The sequence below is a fragment of the Haliaeetus leucocephalus genome, unplaced genomic scaffold (assembly GCF_000737465.1).
Source record: "Haliaeetus leucocephalus isolate CR32 unplaced genomic scaffold, Haliaeetus_leucocephalus-4.0 Scaffold373, whole genome shotgun sequence".
Taxonomy (NCBI): Eukaryota; Metazoa; Chordata; class Aves; order Accipitriformes; family Accipitridae; genus Haliaeetus; species Haliaeetus leucocephalus.
The window spans coordinates 6687624-6703603 of record NW_010972809.1 but is presented as its reverse complement, the minus strand read 5'-3'; the positions used below and the strand labels follow the sequence as shown (position 1 = coordinate 6703603).

The following is a 15980-nucleotide window of genomic DNA, read 5'->3' as shown; positions in this document are numbered from 1 at the left end:
CCTCCGTCCCCCCCCCCCCCCCCCCCCCCCCCTAGTTTCTTTGGAGTAATAAAGCTAAAGGAGGTAGTCTTACTGCCCAGCTTACTGAAGTTTGCTGTATAGTCTACTGAGGCTCCTGTCCTGTCCGTGAAGTGAGAGAGGTTTCTGGAAGGGAAGTTCAGGATGGAAAAGTATTTGAGGGTCTGAATAGCCTTCTGAAGGAGTTTGCCTTTATAGAAGGGAACTTTTGCAGAATAAGCCCCTAATTCAGATACAGCACTTAGATGACTAAAGGCTGTGGAGCAGGAATATCTCCATGCCAGGTAGATGGTGGCTGCTTTAAACTCCTTAACTTGGGCAGTGGAAGAGAGAGTGAACTGGTTTTGTTTTGCAGCAGCATGTGATGCCTTTCCAGTTTGAGATGTCCACTCTAAATATTTTTGCATGTCTTGCAGGTCTGGTGTGAAACTAATTTGCGAAGGTGCATCAGCGACTTCCATCGATTTATTTGCGAGACGTGTAACAAGGCATTCCCCATGCTTTCGGCGCTCAAACTGCACACAGAAACTCACGTGGTGGATCAGGGAAAAGACAAGCACAAGCCACAGTCCATGACCCCACCCAGTGAGAACCCAGACCAGAAAGCCTTCATGGCATCCTTGGGCCTACAGTACACCAAAGACATCAAGCCTGTCAAGCAAGAGGACAATACACAAGATGAAGTCCAAGAAATGCGGCTTAGAGCACTGAAGAGTAACCTACCTCAGGAACCCGGCAGCACCAGTCTGCTCAGCCTCTCTCCTCTGGAAGCTGCCTCTATGGGAGGGTCATTTTCAGTCCTTCCCCCTACAAAAGAAAACATAAAGCTCCTCTCGCTGCAGCCTTTCCAGAAGGGTTTTATCATCCAGCCTGACAGCAGTATTGTGGTAAAACCCATCTCCAATGAGTCTGCCATTGAGCTGGCAGACATTCAGCAGATCTTGAAGATGGCTTCTTCTGCTCCTCCTCAAATCAGTCTTCCTCCACTTTCTAAGGCACCTTCTGTCCCTGTGCAGTCAATTTTCAAGCATATGCCACCGCTGAAGCCAAAGCCTTTGGTAACGCCCCGAACAGTCGTCGCAACCTCTACACCTCCTCCTCTGATCAGTGCCCAGCAAGCCTCCCCTGGCTGCATCAGCCCAAGCCTCCCACCTCCCCCTCTGAGGTTGATCAAGAACTCGGTGGAGTCCTCCTCCAACTCTCACCTCCCCCAGCCAGGAGCCAAATCGAGTCCTTCCTCGCAGTTGCTCCTCCAACCCAAAGTAGAGCCTTTAACTCAGCACGAGATGAAGACACAGCTGGAGCAGGACAGCATCATCGAAGCTCTCCTGCCTCTGAGTATGGAAGCCAAGATCAAGCAAGAGGTCACAGAAGGAGACCTCAAAGCCATCATTGCAGGGGCAGCGAACAAGAAAGCCCCAACCATGAGGAAAGTTTTGTACCCCTGCCGTTTCTGTGACCAGGTGTTTGCTTTCTCTGGTGTCCTGAGAGCTCACATCCGTTCTCACTTGGGTATTTCCCCATACCAATGCAACATCTGTGACTACATCGCAGCTGACAAGGCAGCGCTGATCCGGCACCTGCGGACACACAGCGGGGAGAGGCCTTACATCTGTAAAATCTGCCACTACCCGTTCACAGTGAAAGCCAATTGTGAGAGGCACCTGCGAAAGAAGCACCTCAAAGTGACCAGGAAGGATATAGAGAAGAATATTGAATATGTTACCAGCAATGCCGCAGAAATGGTGGATGCCTTCTGCTCCCCAGACACTGTGTGCAAGCTGTGTGGTGAGGACCTGAAGCATTACCGGGCCCTCCGCATTCACATGAGGACACACAGTGGCTGCCAGAAGAAGAAGCCGTTTGAGTGCAAGGAGTGTGGCACAGCCTTTTCGGCCAAGAGAAATTGCATTCACCATATCCTCAAGCAGCACTTGCATGTGCAAGAAAGGGAGATTGAGAATTACATCTTAGCGGTGGACTGCAGTGCCCAGGAAAGCCAGACAGACCCTCCTTTATTGGAGGACAGCACTTACATGGACCGCAAGCCCATGACGCCTTTCCTGGAGCCACAAAACGGCTTCTTGCTTGGAACGTCATCTCACGTTCCCATCAAACTTGAACCTGCAGGCAACTTCCCGATGGATTTTGACGAGCCGTTGGATTTCTCTCAGAAGAACAAAAACCTGAGTGCTGTGCAAGTGAAGCAGGAGAACCTGTTTGGCTCTTCTCCCCTGTCCCTCTATGACTGTTCCATGGAGCCTATCGACCTGTCCATCCCCAAAGCCCTGAAGAAGGATAAAGATGATGTCCCGTGTGAAGCCAGGAATCAAGAGTTGGCTGCTTCTGGGAACAGTGATAAAGCCTATAACTGTCTGCAGTGTCCTTTGGTTTTTGGTGCCAATGGGAACTCAGAACAAAACAGGGCTGTCGGACATCCCCAGCCACTGAAAAGTTCATTGCATTTGACTGTCCCGATCATTTCCCCAGCTCTCCTTGGCAATTCTGCCTTGCTGAGACCCTTGAGGCCTAAACCACCACCGCCACCTCTCTTGCCAAAGCCTCCAGTGACTAAAGAGCTGCCACCGTTGGCTTCCATCGCACAGATCATTTCATCTGTGTCTTCTGCTCCCGCTTTGCTGAAAACGGAGGCTGCAGACGCCAGTCCCAAGGCAGTGAGCAGCTCCACTGGGTGTGACAAATCAGGGAATGCCAAAGCAAAAGTGACAATCGTGACCGCTGTTCAGAGAGACTCCAGCCTGCCCAGTGACCTGACTCAGGCGTGTGATCCAGAGCAGTCTCCCATTGCTGATGCTGGCTTGACTAAGAAAAGAGGTAGAAAGAAAGGAACGAAAAATAAGCCTAAGCTTAGCAGTGGTGTGGATCTGGAGTCAAGTGGAGAGTTTGCCAGCATAGAGAAGATGCTGGCTACCACAGACACTAATAAATTCAGCCCATTTCTGCAGTCCACTGACAATTTCAAGGAAGACAGCGGCAGAAATGGAACAAGTGAAGATGAGAAGGAAACTGCCGAAGATAAGCTACTGAGAGGGAAGAGGAACGCTTACTCAGACTGCCTGCAAAATATCCCCTGTCCTTACTGTCCTCGAGTCTTTCCATGGGCAAATTCCCTGCAGCGGCACATGCTCACTCACACAGGTAAGAGCGCCTTGTGCTCACGGTGGGTTGTAGCCCCTGAGGATGTTCCTCAAGGAGGGGCCTCCCCATGGAGGAATCTTCCTTTCTTACCTCTCTCTGATGGCTGAATGGTATTGGTTATTGTGCAAGTGCCTAGCCGTTGCTGTTGGATAGTGGTGGTGGTAAATTTTTCAGTAATGGAATAATCTCTGTGCCTTTGCATATCAAGGGGGCAAACTGAACTGCTCAAACCCATTTGACTTCAGTGGCATAACTTAGTGTACCTGGGAAAAGACTCTGCTTTCAGGTGTTCTGTTATATTGTCTTACCTTGAAGGTGAACGTGTGTGTTAAATATTTCATTGTGCCTTACATGTTTGTTTGGCTGCTTCCAGTGGCTGTTTGTTTGCATCAGTAACGATAAAAAGATCCATAAAAATAAGAGCAAGTAAGTATAGAATTGTGGCAGGAAAATAAAATAATACAGTGTTTAGCATTTTTTTTCTTGCGGTGGCTTTTATTTGACAGATCAAAGAAGGAGGATGCAAGAAACATCATCCTGAGCATTTTGTAGTAGCTTGCCTCTAGGAAATGTTTCTTCTTGGTGCTAGACAACTAAAGGTGGGCTTATGCTCTAAGGCATGGAGATGTGTATGGAATCTTTAATATTGTGCCACTGTGTAAGTAACCTCAAACCTGGTGTAAACAAAAGGAGGAATTGGGAAGGGAGATTTATTTTAGATTTGGGGTTATTTTTCATTCTTCGCTATAAAGGGAATACTGCGTTGAATAGTGTGCTGATTTGAAGTTCACTCCTTTTTCCACCCACACTGTAATAAGGTAATTAGCAGATTCTCATCCTGCTCAGAGAGAGAGAGAACACAAAGCTCTACTTGCTGTTGCTCCCTTTTAAGTCAGTCACAGTTGCTGATATTATTTGCTTCATTGCAATCTCAACTCCTGGTGTAAGGAGTAAAAGTTAGGGATATTTTTAAGAAACATAGGGGAATTGAGTACAGCCTCATCAAAGATAACTTCATTTTTTTGAAGGAATTGAGGTTTCCTGGAGCAACTGATTCATGTCATGAAGAGGTAAAATAGGTTAGCTAAGAGGTTTAAAGGGAATCGGAGCTGTGGAGCGGTCCCTGTTACAGTTTGCTTTGGGTGACGTGAGGACATAACTTGCAAGGTATCAGTGCAACAGTGAGGCTATTGTTTTCTGGCCCACAGAGACCAAATTATTTCATCTTATTAAGCATACAGTTTACTTTCCATGGTGAAGGAGAGCTCTTTATTCGTATCAATTGTTTTCTAACACCCTGCTCTCCAAAAAAAATATATAGTTACTGAAGAACTGTTCATGAGACAGAAAACAATAGAGAGGCTTTTCCCAGACTAAGGGGTTTGACCTGCTTATTGGTGGCAGACTTCCAAGGTAGCAGCACTGGTGTAAACCCTTAATGAAGACAGGAAAATGCACTCGGCCATGAGTTACACTGGTAAAACTTGTCGCCCCTGCCACCACCGGGCTTGGAAGGAGACACCATCCTTTCAGAAAGCCTGTGCTGCAATCCCCATAAGGGAGGCAAGCAACTGTGGCTGTAGCAGGGCTGGATCCTCAGTGCAGATACAAGATTTTTGGTGATACTACAGCAGTGGCAATAATCAGATTGCAGTTGATGTGCTCTGGCAATGACAATACTGAGCTCTTTTCTAATATCATCAGAGCAGTGTTGAAGGAGACTTGTTGCTGGAGGACCACCCCATAGCAAGCTTTGACTGGCCTTGGGGCATCTCCTTTCAGGTGACACTAGCATTCTGTTTCTAAACTGGGAGTTGGCAGCAGCTCCCCTGTGGCAGCAGTGTAGATGAGGCTTACTGGAGGGGAGAGGGAAGGGTAAGCTAGGAAGGTAGAGGAGATTTAGGCCAGGGAGGTGGTGCCAAAGCAGGCGCTAGGATGCATCCAGGTGGAGCAAGCCCTGTGTTTTTGTGGTGAGTGTCAGGTGCTGGTGGCATGGGAGGCGTTTGGCAGCTGCGCGATAGATAACAGCAATTTGTTGGGTTTGTGTTCTGGGTGGGCGAGTTGGTTCTCTGGTGGAGACGTCTAGTGTCATAGTGCAATGCACTGTTTTTGTCCCCACCTATTGCACAGGCAGTGACTTGTTAGATAGTTCTGGTTTTTTAAAAGGAGTTAAGAAAAAATTCTATTCACTAATCTTGTTGTAAGAGAAAAGGGCAACGTTATAGTCTGGGCTTGATGACTGCTCCCTGACCTGGGGAGAGAAGGGGCACAGAGGCTGATGTGAATGGGGTAGCTGGGAGTCCTCTTGATATGCTTCCAAACTGCATGCTGCATGTCTGCACCATAGGGAATCACTGCAGGCAGGCTGGTCCATGCTCCTAGGTTTCTGTAGTATGCTGCTATCAAAAAACCAAGGCAGTCATTTGAACTAAAAAGTGGCAACTAGCTCTTCTCCATCCATTTGAAGGGAAGTTGTTGTTGGATTAATTTATGTAAGTGGTCTAAGCTAATAATGAGTGAGCATGATTGAGGAAAGGGTATATAATTTTGAGCATTTAAGTAGTATCTATATGTTACCAGTTTTAAACTACTGTGTTTATACAGATGTGAAAAGATTATTGCAAGTGTGCCTTTCATGTTCAATACAATTTCAACATGGAGGACTCCTTCCATGTGGTGTCAAGATCACATTTACCTTTTGTGAAAGTGCAAAAACGCACATGCTACCAGTAACCCACATCCCTCATGCAACCAAAAGTCTCTCTCGTGAATGCTTTTGCCCTGCTTATTCTTGCCTCAACACCACCATGTGTTTTTTAGTTCAAAAGCATTTCCATGAAGAAGCATACACCTTCCTCACCAGTTTTTATTTTAATGCAAAGCTCACAAGTGGGGCACTGGGAATTTGGCATAGCTTGGTTTTATACAGTATTTAACACAGTACCTGTGTTTTGTTTGAACATGCTTGAACACTTGCTTTTAATACTTTCTTTCTCTTGATGTCTTTATTGTTTAATTTACTTGTCTATGTTCAACTCCATTTGCCTTTCTTTTTTGCTCTTCTCTCCTGCTCTTGACTTTTTTCATTCTCAGAGCAGCAAGTAAGATGTGCCCTGCAGGTGGTGCAGTTAATTTTGCTCCTTTATGGCATGTGCATCAGACTAGGTTCAATATAAAATTAAAATAATGGTCTTTTTTGACCATTAGTTTGTTTTCGATAACGTAAATCCATTTGCAAAGAATCACTTGAGGATATTTTCAGTGATACTGCCAGACCTTATTTGGCCCAAGATTATTTTTTGCAGAAAGTGAGATTTAGTGGCAGAAGAGGGTTAGGTTTTTGTTTTGTTTTGGTGTTACAATAGGAATGAACTGGACAAGAAAAGATCTATAAACAAAATAAAGCAATAAATAAATAGAATACAGTTATACCTAACCCATGCACCTGAATGTTTCCTGTTAATCAGAGGACACAAGTCATTAAAAAAAAGGACTGGAGGCATTTTTATTCTTTGCTTTTATGACTTAAGTAGAAGTGAAATTGTAGACATCTTTACTTTGCAACATTTTTCCTTACCATGGTGATTATGTGTTTCCCCTAGGACAACAGTGGCAGGAGATACCTTAATTAAGGAATGATCTTCTTACATGCCATGATTATTTAGATGACCCTTTATATTGAAAAAAGACTCCCTTCAAATGACTGGCTTCCATGAAGTGTCCAGCCTAGACAAGTCCTGCTGTGCTGCTAACCAAATTTTACAGTCAGTTCTGAGTCAATATGTAGGCACAAATGTATTTTAATCCAGGCCGTGACCATTCTTACGGAAAAAGTTAATAAAAAATGAAATCACATTGCGCTTAAACTGCCTGTTTAGGTTACCTTCCAGTGAGTAAGTATATTTTATCAGAAGAGCAGTTGTCTTTAAGGGACAATACAGGAAGCAGAGGACACTGCTTTTTTGAATGATCTTTTTTGTGCCTTCAAAGGTGACGTTTTTGGAAAGCAGTCTGGTTTCCACTTGGGAATAGGACTGTAACTTCGGGTGGGAGGATTGGGGTTTGCACAGTAGAGCAGGATTTTTGTTTGGGTTTTGAGACCTCTAACTAGGACATTTGTGTGGAAAGAAGAATATCTTACCTGCTGTAAATATTGGTCTGTATGACAAATATTTGGTTGATGGGGAAGTTTTAAAGGCTGAAAATATGAGAAAATTGTGACCTGGGATGCAGGCTGAGTTTCAGGTAATTAATCCCCAGCTAATCCTGTCATTGCATGCTTGAAAAGAAATGTGGAAAGGAATTGGGTTATCATGAAGCAAAAGGATTTCTGCTCAACTTTGAAGTTCTGTTTTGTATTTGCATTGCGAATGAAGCCAAATAAAAGTGCAGAAAGTGGTGGTATTCCTAACCAGAAATTTATGGTTGACTTAGCAGGCATCTAAAAAGAAAGGGTGACTTGAAAGCCTACAAAAAGCAGTGCCTTGATGCTTCTAAAAAGTTGTGTTGACACTGGAAGAAAATTAAGAGAAAGAAACAGTGCCTGAGATGTCTATAAGATGCAGGGAATCCCTCATACAGGTTGAGATGTTAATTAGAACAGAACCAACTTGCGGAAGATTAAAGTGAGAAACGTATCCACAATGTTGTATCAAAGAGGCTGCTGGCTGGGGGGGCGGGGGGGGGGTTCAGAGGTTTGGGGTGTGAGGCGGAAGGTGTGATGAGAGCTGATCTCCTTTTACAAGTGACTATCCTCAAAATCTCTTTCTTTATCACAAAGATGTCGTGCAGGTCAGCTTTCCTCATGGCACTGAATTATCCTGGCTTTTCTTTCAACTCTTCCTACGCTCAGTCCCTTCCCTTGTTCTAGTCATTGAAATGAATTACAGGCATGAAAAACTTTCTCCTGTGGGGAAGCAATTGATTGCTTATTCAACATATCAGGCTTGATTCCACTGAAGTCAATGGAAAGATGCCCCGTGACTTTGATGGAAGTTGTGTCAAATTCACACGGGTGATAGACATGTCAGGAGAGAGCCTGCTGTTGAGGAGCTTGCAGTCAGGATGTTGTAGTTGGTCACCAAGCAGTAAAGGGGGAAAAGGAAAAAAACCAAAGAAGTTTCTTACTACACATTAGAAGGACAGAAAGACATACATTTTTCCTGTGTCAGGCCAAAAGCCATTCCCCTGTCACAAATGTGTAGTTGTCTTTTCTACCAAATTTAACAGAATTTGCACAAACCTGGAGTTGCTGGCTGCTGCCTGAGGAGAAATGTGCTTATCCCCCAGTCTACGGAAGAGGGTGCTGGATCTCACAGTGGCACACGCAGTTTTTCCCAGCTGCTCAGAATAGCAAGCCCAAGTTGTGTTTGGTTGGAGTGAACGCTGCAGACCAGCAAAGCATAAGGACGTGAGAAGTGCCCTGCCACGTTAGAGCAGTGGTACGTGCAGCCAAGTACTCGTGTCTCCGATGGTAGTGGTAGGATGTGCAATTTAGGGTGAGCATATGGGCCTGGCCACTTCCTGCAGTCTGTTCCTCTTAATGCTCTATCAGCATCCACAACTGCTGCGTTAGGGTTGTGTGTTAGAGGGCACATCCCTGTCTCCTCCCTTTACTACCTGTTTATGGACCTGCTGCCTGCAAGTCTCTCCCGATTGCTTTCTGAACCCGCTGATGCTGTCTGCCTCCAACCTCATCTGGTGTCAAGCTCCAGAAGTTCACTACCTGCTGTGTAAGGAACTATTTTTTTAATCTGCTTTCAGCTGATCCTCTGCTAGTTTCAGAGAGCCCCCCTTAGTTCCAGTGTGGCAGGATTTGGTGAATTGCAGTTCTGTGTGCGCCCTCTCAGCTGCCTTCACGATTTATAAACCTCAATCGTAACACCCTCTTCTCCTTCAAAACAAGAAGCCTGAACTTTCCTGGTCTCTCCTCACAGGGCAGCTGCCCCATCGCTTGGATTAGGTTTGGTGTGTGCCATCTGCAACACGACTATCTCCTTCCTGTGGCGTAGAGACCAGAAGGACACACACCACCTGAAACAAGGGCACGCCGGGGCTTTATGCAGCAGCGAAGGGACACCCTTAGTCTTGCTCTCAATACCCTTGCTCATGGTACCCAGTGTTTCTTGGCTTTGGTTTGGCTGCTGCTGCAGGCCAAGCCAGTGATCCTGGAGAGCTGTCAGCGATGGCTCCGAGACCTCCTGCCTGAAGGAGGAGACTACCTGCCAGTACCACATTCGGCATCACATAGGCATGTTTTAGATTATTTTTCCAGAGGTGTTTCACTTTCTATTCGTCTGCATTGAAGCTCACCTGCCATGATATTGCCCTCTCTATTTTGAGAGTTTAACAGCGAAGCAGATTGTCAGATCACACAAAGCTTTGTTGTAGGCAGGTGAGTGACATTTAGTCAGAAGGGACAAACTGACACGAAACCAAGGGTGAGCACAGTCACTCAGGGTTTTTCTGTGCCGACCAAATGGGATGGATGCAAGAAGGAAGCTCAGCAGATGGTGGTACATGTCCCTTGCCTGAAAAGTGTTTGCACAGGGGAGCCATTCCTGTAAGGTGTTCACACCTCCAGGAGAGACAGGGTCACTTTGTGTCACTTGGAGCCGGTTTCACGGGAGAGTTGTTGAAGTGACAAACCTAAAAGCAGCAAGAAGTTGGCTCTGTGCGTCAGGGTAGTTAAAATTACAAATGAGTTGTTACTCTCAACCTCAGGGTAGCTGCTGATCAGATTGCACAAAAGAGTGCACAGGATTTTCCTCTTACATTTCTAAGCTCTGGTTTGTTTGGGAAAGTCTGCTGTCTTCCCAGCCTCTCTCATCCTTTCTTCTTTTAATACAGCAGGTTGCCTTGCAGTGATTCAAATGTAGTAATACAGGTCTCGGTACTAGTCTGGCATTAAAATCTGCCATGCTGGGGACATGTTACGACGTGATTTGATCTTGCCTATCACGAAGAGACTAAGTTGGCTTGTTACCATGTTAACAGCCTGTAACTTCACAGGGCTGTAGCACGGTATCTGGGGTGTCACGTGGGCTCATCCTGCCTATGCAGACAGCAGATGGCTACAGCGTGAGAGAGGAAGACTCATGTTATAACATGATCCCCTTGCAGAACAAAAGTCTGCAGAAAGGGCTCCGAAAGTGCTCAACGCTGACGATCTTCATGGCAGAATGAAACTAAAACATCCTACTTGGGTCTGTTGAAAACTTTCTTTGTAGTCAGAGGGATCCTAACACAGCTCAGCTGGTCAGTGGGGTGAGGAAGCAAGAGCTTATAAAGCCACCCAGGTGAGCACTGGTGCAGCACGTAGGATGGGTAGGACTTTGGTGGAACATAGATGTTGTTCTTAGCAGCTGCCACTGGGCTGGTCAGAGTGGTTCGACCTGCCCCCGGCAGACAGAGCCTTGGGCCACGGTTGGATAACACAAAGCACTTCTGGGCCGTACTGGCTCAACCTGTTCCCAGCTGTTCATCCCCACAGCTGTAGCTGACCCAGCTGCCCAAAAAAATGAAAAGGGCAAGGGGAGGGACCAGCAGTCGTGAGATCAGTTCCCGGATCTGGCTGGCGGTGTGGCACTGGAAGAGCGCATTGATGCAGCTGAGGTGTGGGGTTGGCAGCATCTCCTGGGAGGCGCTGGGGATAGATGCTGTTGAAATTGGCTTTGCTGTCAAATGCTTTGTGTCTTCAGACAGCAGCTTTAGACAGCAAGGAAGGAGCCCAGATCCTATACTGCTATAGTTAGTGCGTGCACTTTATAGCACAGCTTAGTGTTTATAACTGGCTTCGCCAAGTGGTGTTTAATCATGGTCCAAAATCATTCAACAGCTTTGGACTTGCGGTCTCCCTCCATTGTCCAAGAAAAACGGATTTCAAAATCAGTGGAAGTAAATTGACAATTTGAAACTGTGGCTTAGTTTAAAATGGGGCTGTTTCTCTTTTTGTGCTGGTTTTAAAAGGTGGGTGAGTAGCATGCTTGGGGCTCACAAGCAGAGCCCATGTGAGGGCTCTATTTGGAAGTGAATAATCGTCCAGATTGCACTGTATGCCAGAAGGAAAAGGAATGAAGGGAGATGGTAGGATGGTGTTTGGTCAGCCATAAATGAAGTGAAGCTTTAAGATGAGGTGTAAGACAGGAAGTGCAATTCAATAGAGTGTCACTGGGAACAAGTTTATAGAGGGTTTCTTTTAGTCTTGTTTTACACCAAAACAAAAACAGGATGGTGGTTTTGAATGGGATTCAGGCTGTGTAAGTGATGGGGCTTGTACATGTCCTTGCTGCATGGAGAGGAGGGGAATGGTCTGAAGCACCTGACACAAACTGAGGACATCTCGCCCGGCTCACAGCGGTCAGACCGGGGGAGACGTGTACTGGCGGAGAGGCATACAATGAAATTGTGGAACAACTTGATGAATCGCCCACTTTCATCACATTAAAGCAGCCCTGCCTTTGTCTCCTTAGGGCTTTCTGAATGCTCCCTTCTTGCAACAAAATACAGTTGACGAAGGAGAGATGTGGGGTGGGAATGGGGTGAGGGATTATCTCTTACGTAATTCAGAAAGAGACTTTGCTAAGGAAAGATCCCTTTCTTAAAGAGGCTTGCCCCTAATGTGAGAGGGTCGAACACAACTGCTCTGTGCTAACTAGGCAAATATTGACAAAGTAAGTATACTCAACAGCGAATTTTCCGATTGGTGTTCAGCAGAGTTCATCTTTGCTCTAGATATCTGCCACTCTGTGATCCCTCCAGAAATCATGTGAGCGCTGGGTATAGCGGAGGACTTTTTGTTTTTCCAAACTGTTTTAGCTGTTTGTACCTCTGAACTACATTTGTGGGTATTTCCTAGAGGACAAAGGGCTTGAAACTGCATTTTCAGTGTCAGGCAAAGTTTAACAGCCACTCCAGAGCTGCAGCTCAGGGTAAAGCAAGAGTTGCTTGCCGCTGGGGGTTTGGCCAGAGTGCTAGAGCTGTTTGGAAGATGCTGAGGAGATGGTGTATAACTTGCTGATTGCATTGCCAGCTTTACATCAAACTGCCTTTCCACTAAACAGTGAAATTCACCATAAGCTAAAAGTCTGGGGTTTTTCCCCTGCCCCTTCAATGTAGATTTCCACTTGGTAAGTGCAGTCAGAGCTAGTCCTGACACACTCTTCTTTGTGTCAGTGACTTCAGCTCCTCTCTTGAAGGTACTAGGGGATCATACCTTGTGTCAAAGGCAAAAAGTGGTTTGGGGTTTTTTTTTTGCAGAATTGGTTTTCTCCTTTTCCTCCAGATATAATCAGTTCCATTTACTGTAAATAGTCCTTTTGTATCTCAAATGTTTTCATTTCAAAAGGCATGCAGATATGACCAAAGCTTCCTCAACTGTGGGCTAACTAAATATTTAACTTGTGTGTGTGCATGTGATGTAATGAAGGTGGCTAAATTTTAGTGTTTAGAGTGTTTACAATAAAAATGGACAAAGATAAGCCCCCAAATTTTGCAGGTTGACTCCTCAGGTTGGAAAGATGTTCTCCAGTTTGTGGATGGAAGTAAAAGCAGCGTTGTGCGAGTGGGTCCAAAAAATCCAAAATTTACTAGACTGCTGCCACCTAGTGGTGGCTGTGGCTATTGTAAAATGTAAGACTAGCTGGGGTTATTTCAGTTAATGTGGGGAAAATAGTAAATTGTCGGCTCATCTGACTGATAATGCCAACTGCTTGTAAAACATCCATTTCCAGTGCTTTGTCTGCTCCAAGTTTGAGCATTATTTATGCGATGGGTTTTCTAACGCTTCTCTCGGGATGTCAGGAATGTTTGGCAATAAACGCTTGCTTTAAAGTCACAAAATAGTTTCCATTACAACATCCTGTTTTATCTAACAACTCCTTAGCATCTCAGGCTCTGCTCTCTATTTCACCTTAGTTCCAGGAAAAAAGAAAACCACGGGAAAACAGAATCAAACCAGCAACCTCACTGCCTTGATCTGTATCTGCTCTTTAACCTGAAACTTTCCACATTTGGTGTGTCTCTTGGTAATTCAGTTTGTGTTTCTCTTTCTTTCTTGCCACCTCTTTCTTTCTTGCCACCTATAAAAGATTAAGCAGAGTCTTTTGACTGGGCTGACTGAAAACTGCAACTTGAATTGTAAATAGACTAGAGCAAAACAGTCTTTTCTTTCCACAGTTCGAAGGAAAAATGATTTTGGCTGCAACTATATAGTGGTTTCTTTCATGCAAGCGGAAAAGTTTTTGGATTCTCAGATGGAGTCCTTGAGGTTTTGCTTATGAATATATCTCCTGAGAAGTTCATTTTTTCCCAGGAGCTGATGAGGCAGCAGCTGAGCTACCAGTGGTTGCGTGTTGCCTTCCTCTGTACGTCCTTACCTCCCTGCTCGTCTTCTCTCTCTCCCTTACCTTGCCCATGTTCTTTGACTCTGGTGTCAGAATTGACATCATCAAATAGGGTCACCTTCTTATCTTCACTTTGGGGGAGTGACACAAACTCTGGTTGTGCGTGACAAGGTAATGTATTCTGCTCCCACGGTTGCTGAAGAAGTGGCGGTGGGAGGGAGCCTTGGCAAGCAGACCTCTCCACTCTTGTCCTCTTGACTTGCTGAGCATAAATATCTGTGGGGTAACAAATAGACCGGAAAGCATTTTACAACCTTAGTAAGTGAAAGATGGGAAAGGGGTGAAAGAAATGGCAGGCCTTTCCTGCGCACCCTGCTTTCCTCACTGCCTGGATGCAAGCAACTGCTCTGCACTTGCAAGTCAGCAAAATTCTGGAAACACGAATTACCTGTGTGAGAGGAGCTTGGCCTTGTTGGAGGGATGTTTGCCCAGATCTGAAGACTTGGTCAAAATCCTCCTCCTTGTGTAAGGTACAAGCCTGCTGGAGCTGTGTGGCCAGCAAGGTTTCTGTTGCTGCACGTAAGCAGGGGAAAACCAGTAGTGTAGGGCAAGACTAACCTCTGCTGGAGTGGATGGAGCAGCTGCCAGTGCGAGACTACTCTTGGAGCCGTCCCTTGCACTGCGGGAAGAGTCCCACACCAGACCTGACATGGCTGTCTTCACGACCGTCATGTTTCCCACACACCTTTGCAGCTCCCCTTCTGCTATTCCAGTTTGGCTGCAGCAGAGCTGGGGTGATTCTCACCCATCCCCAAACAGCCAGGGTTTGTGCAAAGCAGCTCGCTTTTTCACCAGCTGCAAAACCAACCGCGCAGGTTGGAGGTAACCACAGAGCAGCTCGACTAGTCGGGGACTGCCGCTTTACGATATGCATGAAGTTCATAAGGGGCCTGTGAAACTCCTTCTTGACGAAGAAAATGGCAAGTCTGGTTTGTGCAGGTAAGAAGGAAGAGCGCTTACCCAGGCACGTATGCGTGTCAGCATGTTCACGGCTACATCCCTGCCGGAGTTTTGAATGTTTTCATTCAGGGGTGGTGGGCCAGCTGTGGAAGAGAAAGCCTGTGTAAATCTGTGCTCCCGGGGTCTGAAGTGGTCTTTGCGCTTTGTGAAGGCATGTTGTTTAAACTTTGCGTTTGTTTTTCTTGGTGTCGACCTCATCTGTGTGCCTGTGTTAGTAAGGCAACACCACTTACCTGTGGACCACATATGCCTTGGAGTGTCTCTCTCACGCACAGGAAAATGTAATTGCAGGTCAGCCACACAAGAACAGAATAACAGGTGGGAAGGGGCCCAGGGTACAGAGGAGAGGAAAAAAGGAGATAGGAGTTCAGGTATGATTCATTGGAGGATGAATATACTATAAGAAAAAAAGTATAATTTTGGAAATACTGGAAACAGAAGAAGAAAAAGTTAGGGAAAATCAGGGGAAAATTGGGACTTCTGCATTTGGGAGTTTTAATACATTCGGGTTTTGGCTTGCTCTTACTTGAGTGCTACCAGTGTATATTGCCCTTGTTCACTTTGCTCCTGATATTTCCTGTTGAAAAACCAACTTATTCTACATCCGCTGTCTTATGTTTGGTCAGCAAAGAGTTACAAAACATCTCTCTGGGTACAGTAAAAGAGGAGCTCTCTCCATCTTGGTCTGCTCCTGCTCTTCCCTCCTCTCCATCCTAACAGAGCTCACATGGCTTCCTGCCCCGCTCCCTAATGAACCCCCTCCGTGCTGCGCTTGCGGTTTTTCTTTGGCCTAACGCGCGTCCCCTCGGGGAGTGTTCCCTGACCTCGCTGGGGATGGGACAGGGTGGCCCACGCCTGCCAGGAGGTGCCCCCCACTTCGCTGAGGATGAGCACCGATGGCAGGGGTACAGCAGCCGTTGTAGGTGCTCTCTGTTGGTGTCACTTCAAGGTCGGAGCCGCTTTGCCACTCCGTTTTTTGTCTCTTTGTCCATCATCCGCAGATACGTCTTTGTGATGGTAGGAACCAAAGGTGGCTGGGGAGGAAACTCCTCTTCCCTCTTGTTTCCCTTCGCCCCTGCCCTTGGCTTAAAGGGAGCGGTGACTACAGGGTTGCTTCAGTCCAACATAGACCTGTGCTCTGGGGAAGAAGACCCTGTGTGACCGTTAGGGCCGTGCAAGGGCTGGGGCAGGAGTGGGTGGCCGAGGAAGGACAAGGACCCTTCCAGCAGCAGCAGGGAGCAACATCGATTGCCATTAATCCTTCCTTTCATCCCCGCTCTCAGGCCAAGGCGAGGCGCTGCCGGTGAGAGCCAAATGTGCTCGTCCTGCCCCCAAACGCGGCGTGTGGAAGGAGGCGGCAGGCAGGAACCCATAGCCATGCTTCCTTTGTAAATGTCTCGCCTGTGTAGGTATGGCCTGGCTTTGGCTTCTGGGCTCGCT

At 46.4% G+C, this 15980-nt stretch overlaps 1 protein-coding gene across 4 annotated transcripts in view; it reads left to right on the top strand.

Moving 5' to 3' along the window:
- The window catches only part of RREB1 (ras responsive element binding protein 1), a 126439-nt gene that overhangs the window by 100884 nt on the left and 9575 nt on the right, over positions 1-15980 (top strand). For all 4 annotated transcript variants that reach the window (XM_010573249.1, XM_010573251.1, XM_010573250.1 and 1 more), the window contains one exon: positions 435-3177. In XM_010573249.1, the coding sequence (XP_010571551.1) occupies positions 435-3177 (2743 nt within the window). The remainder of the gene's footprint in view (positions 1-434; positions 3178-15980) is intronic.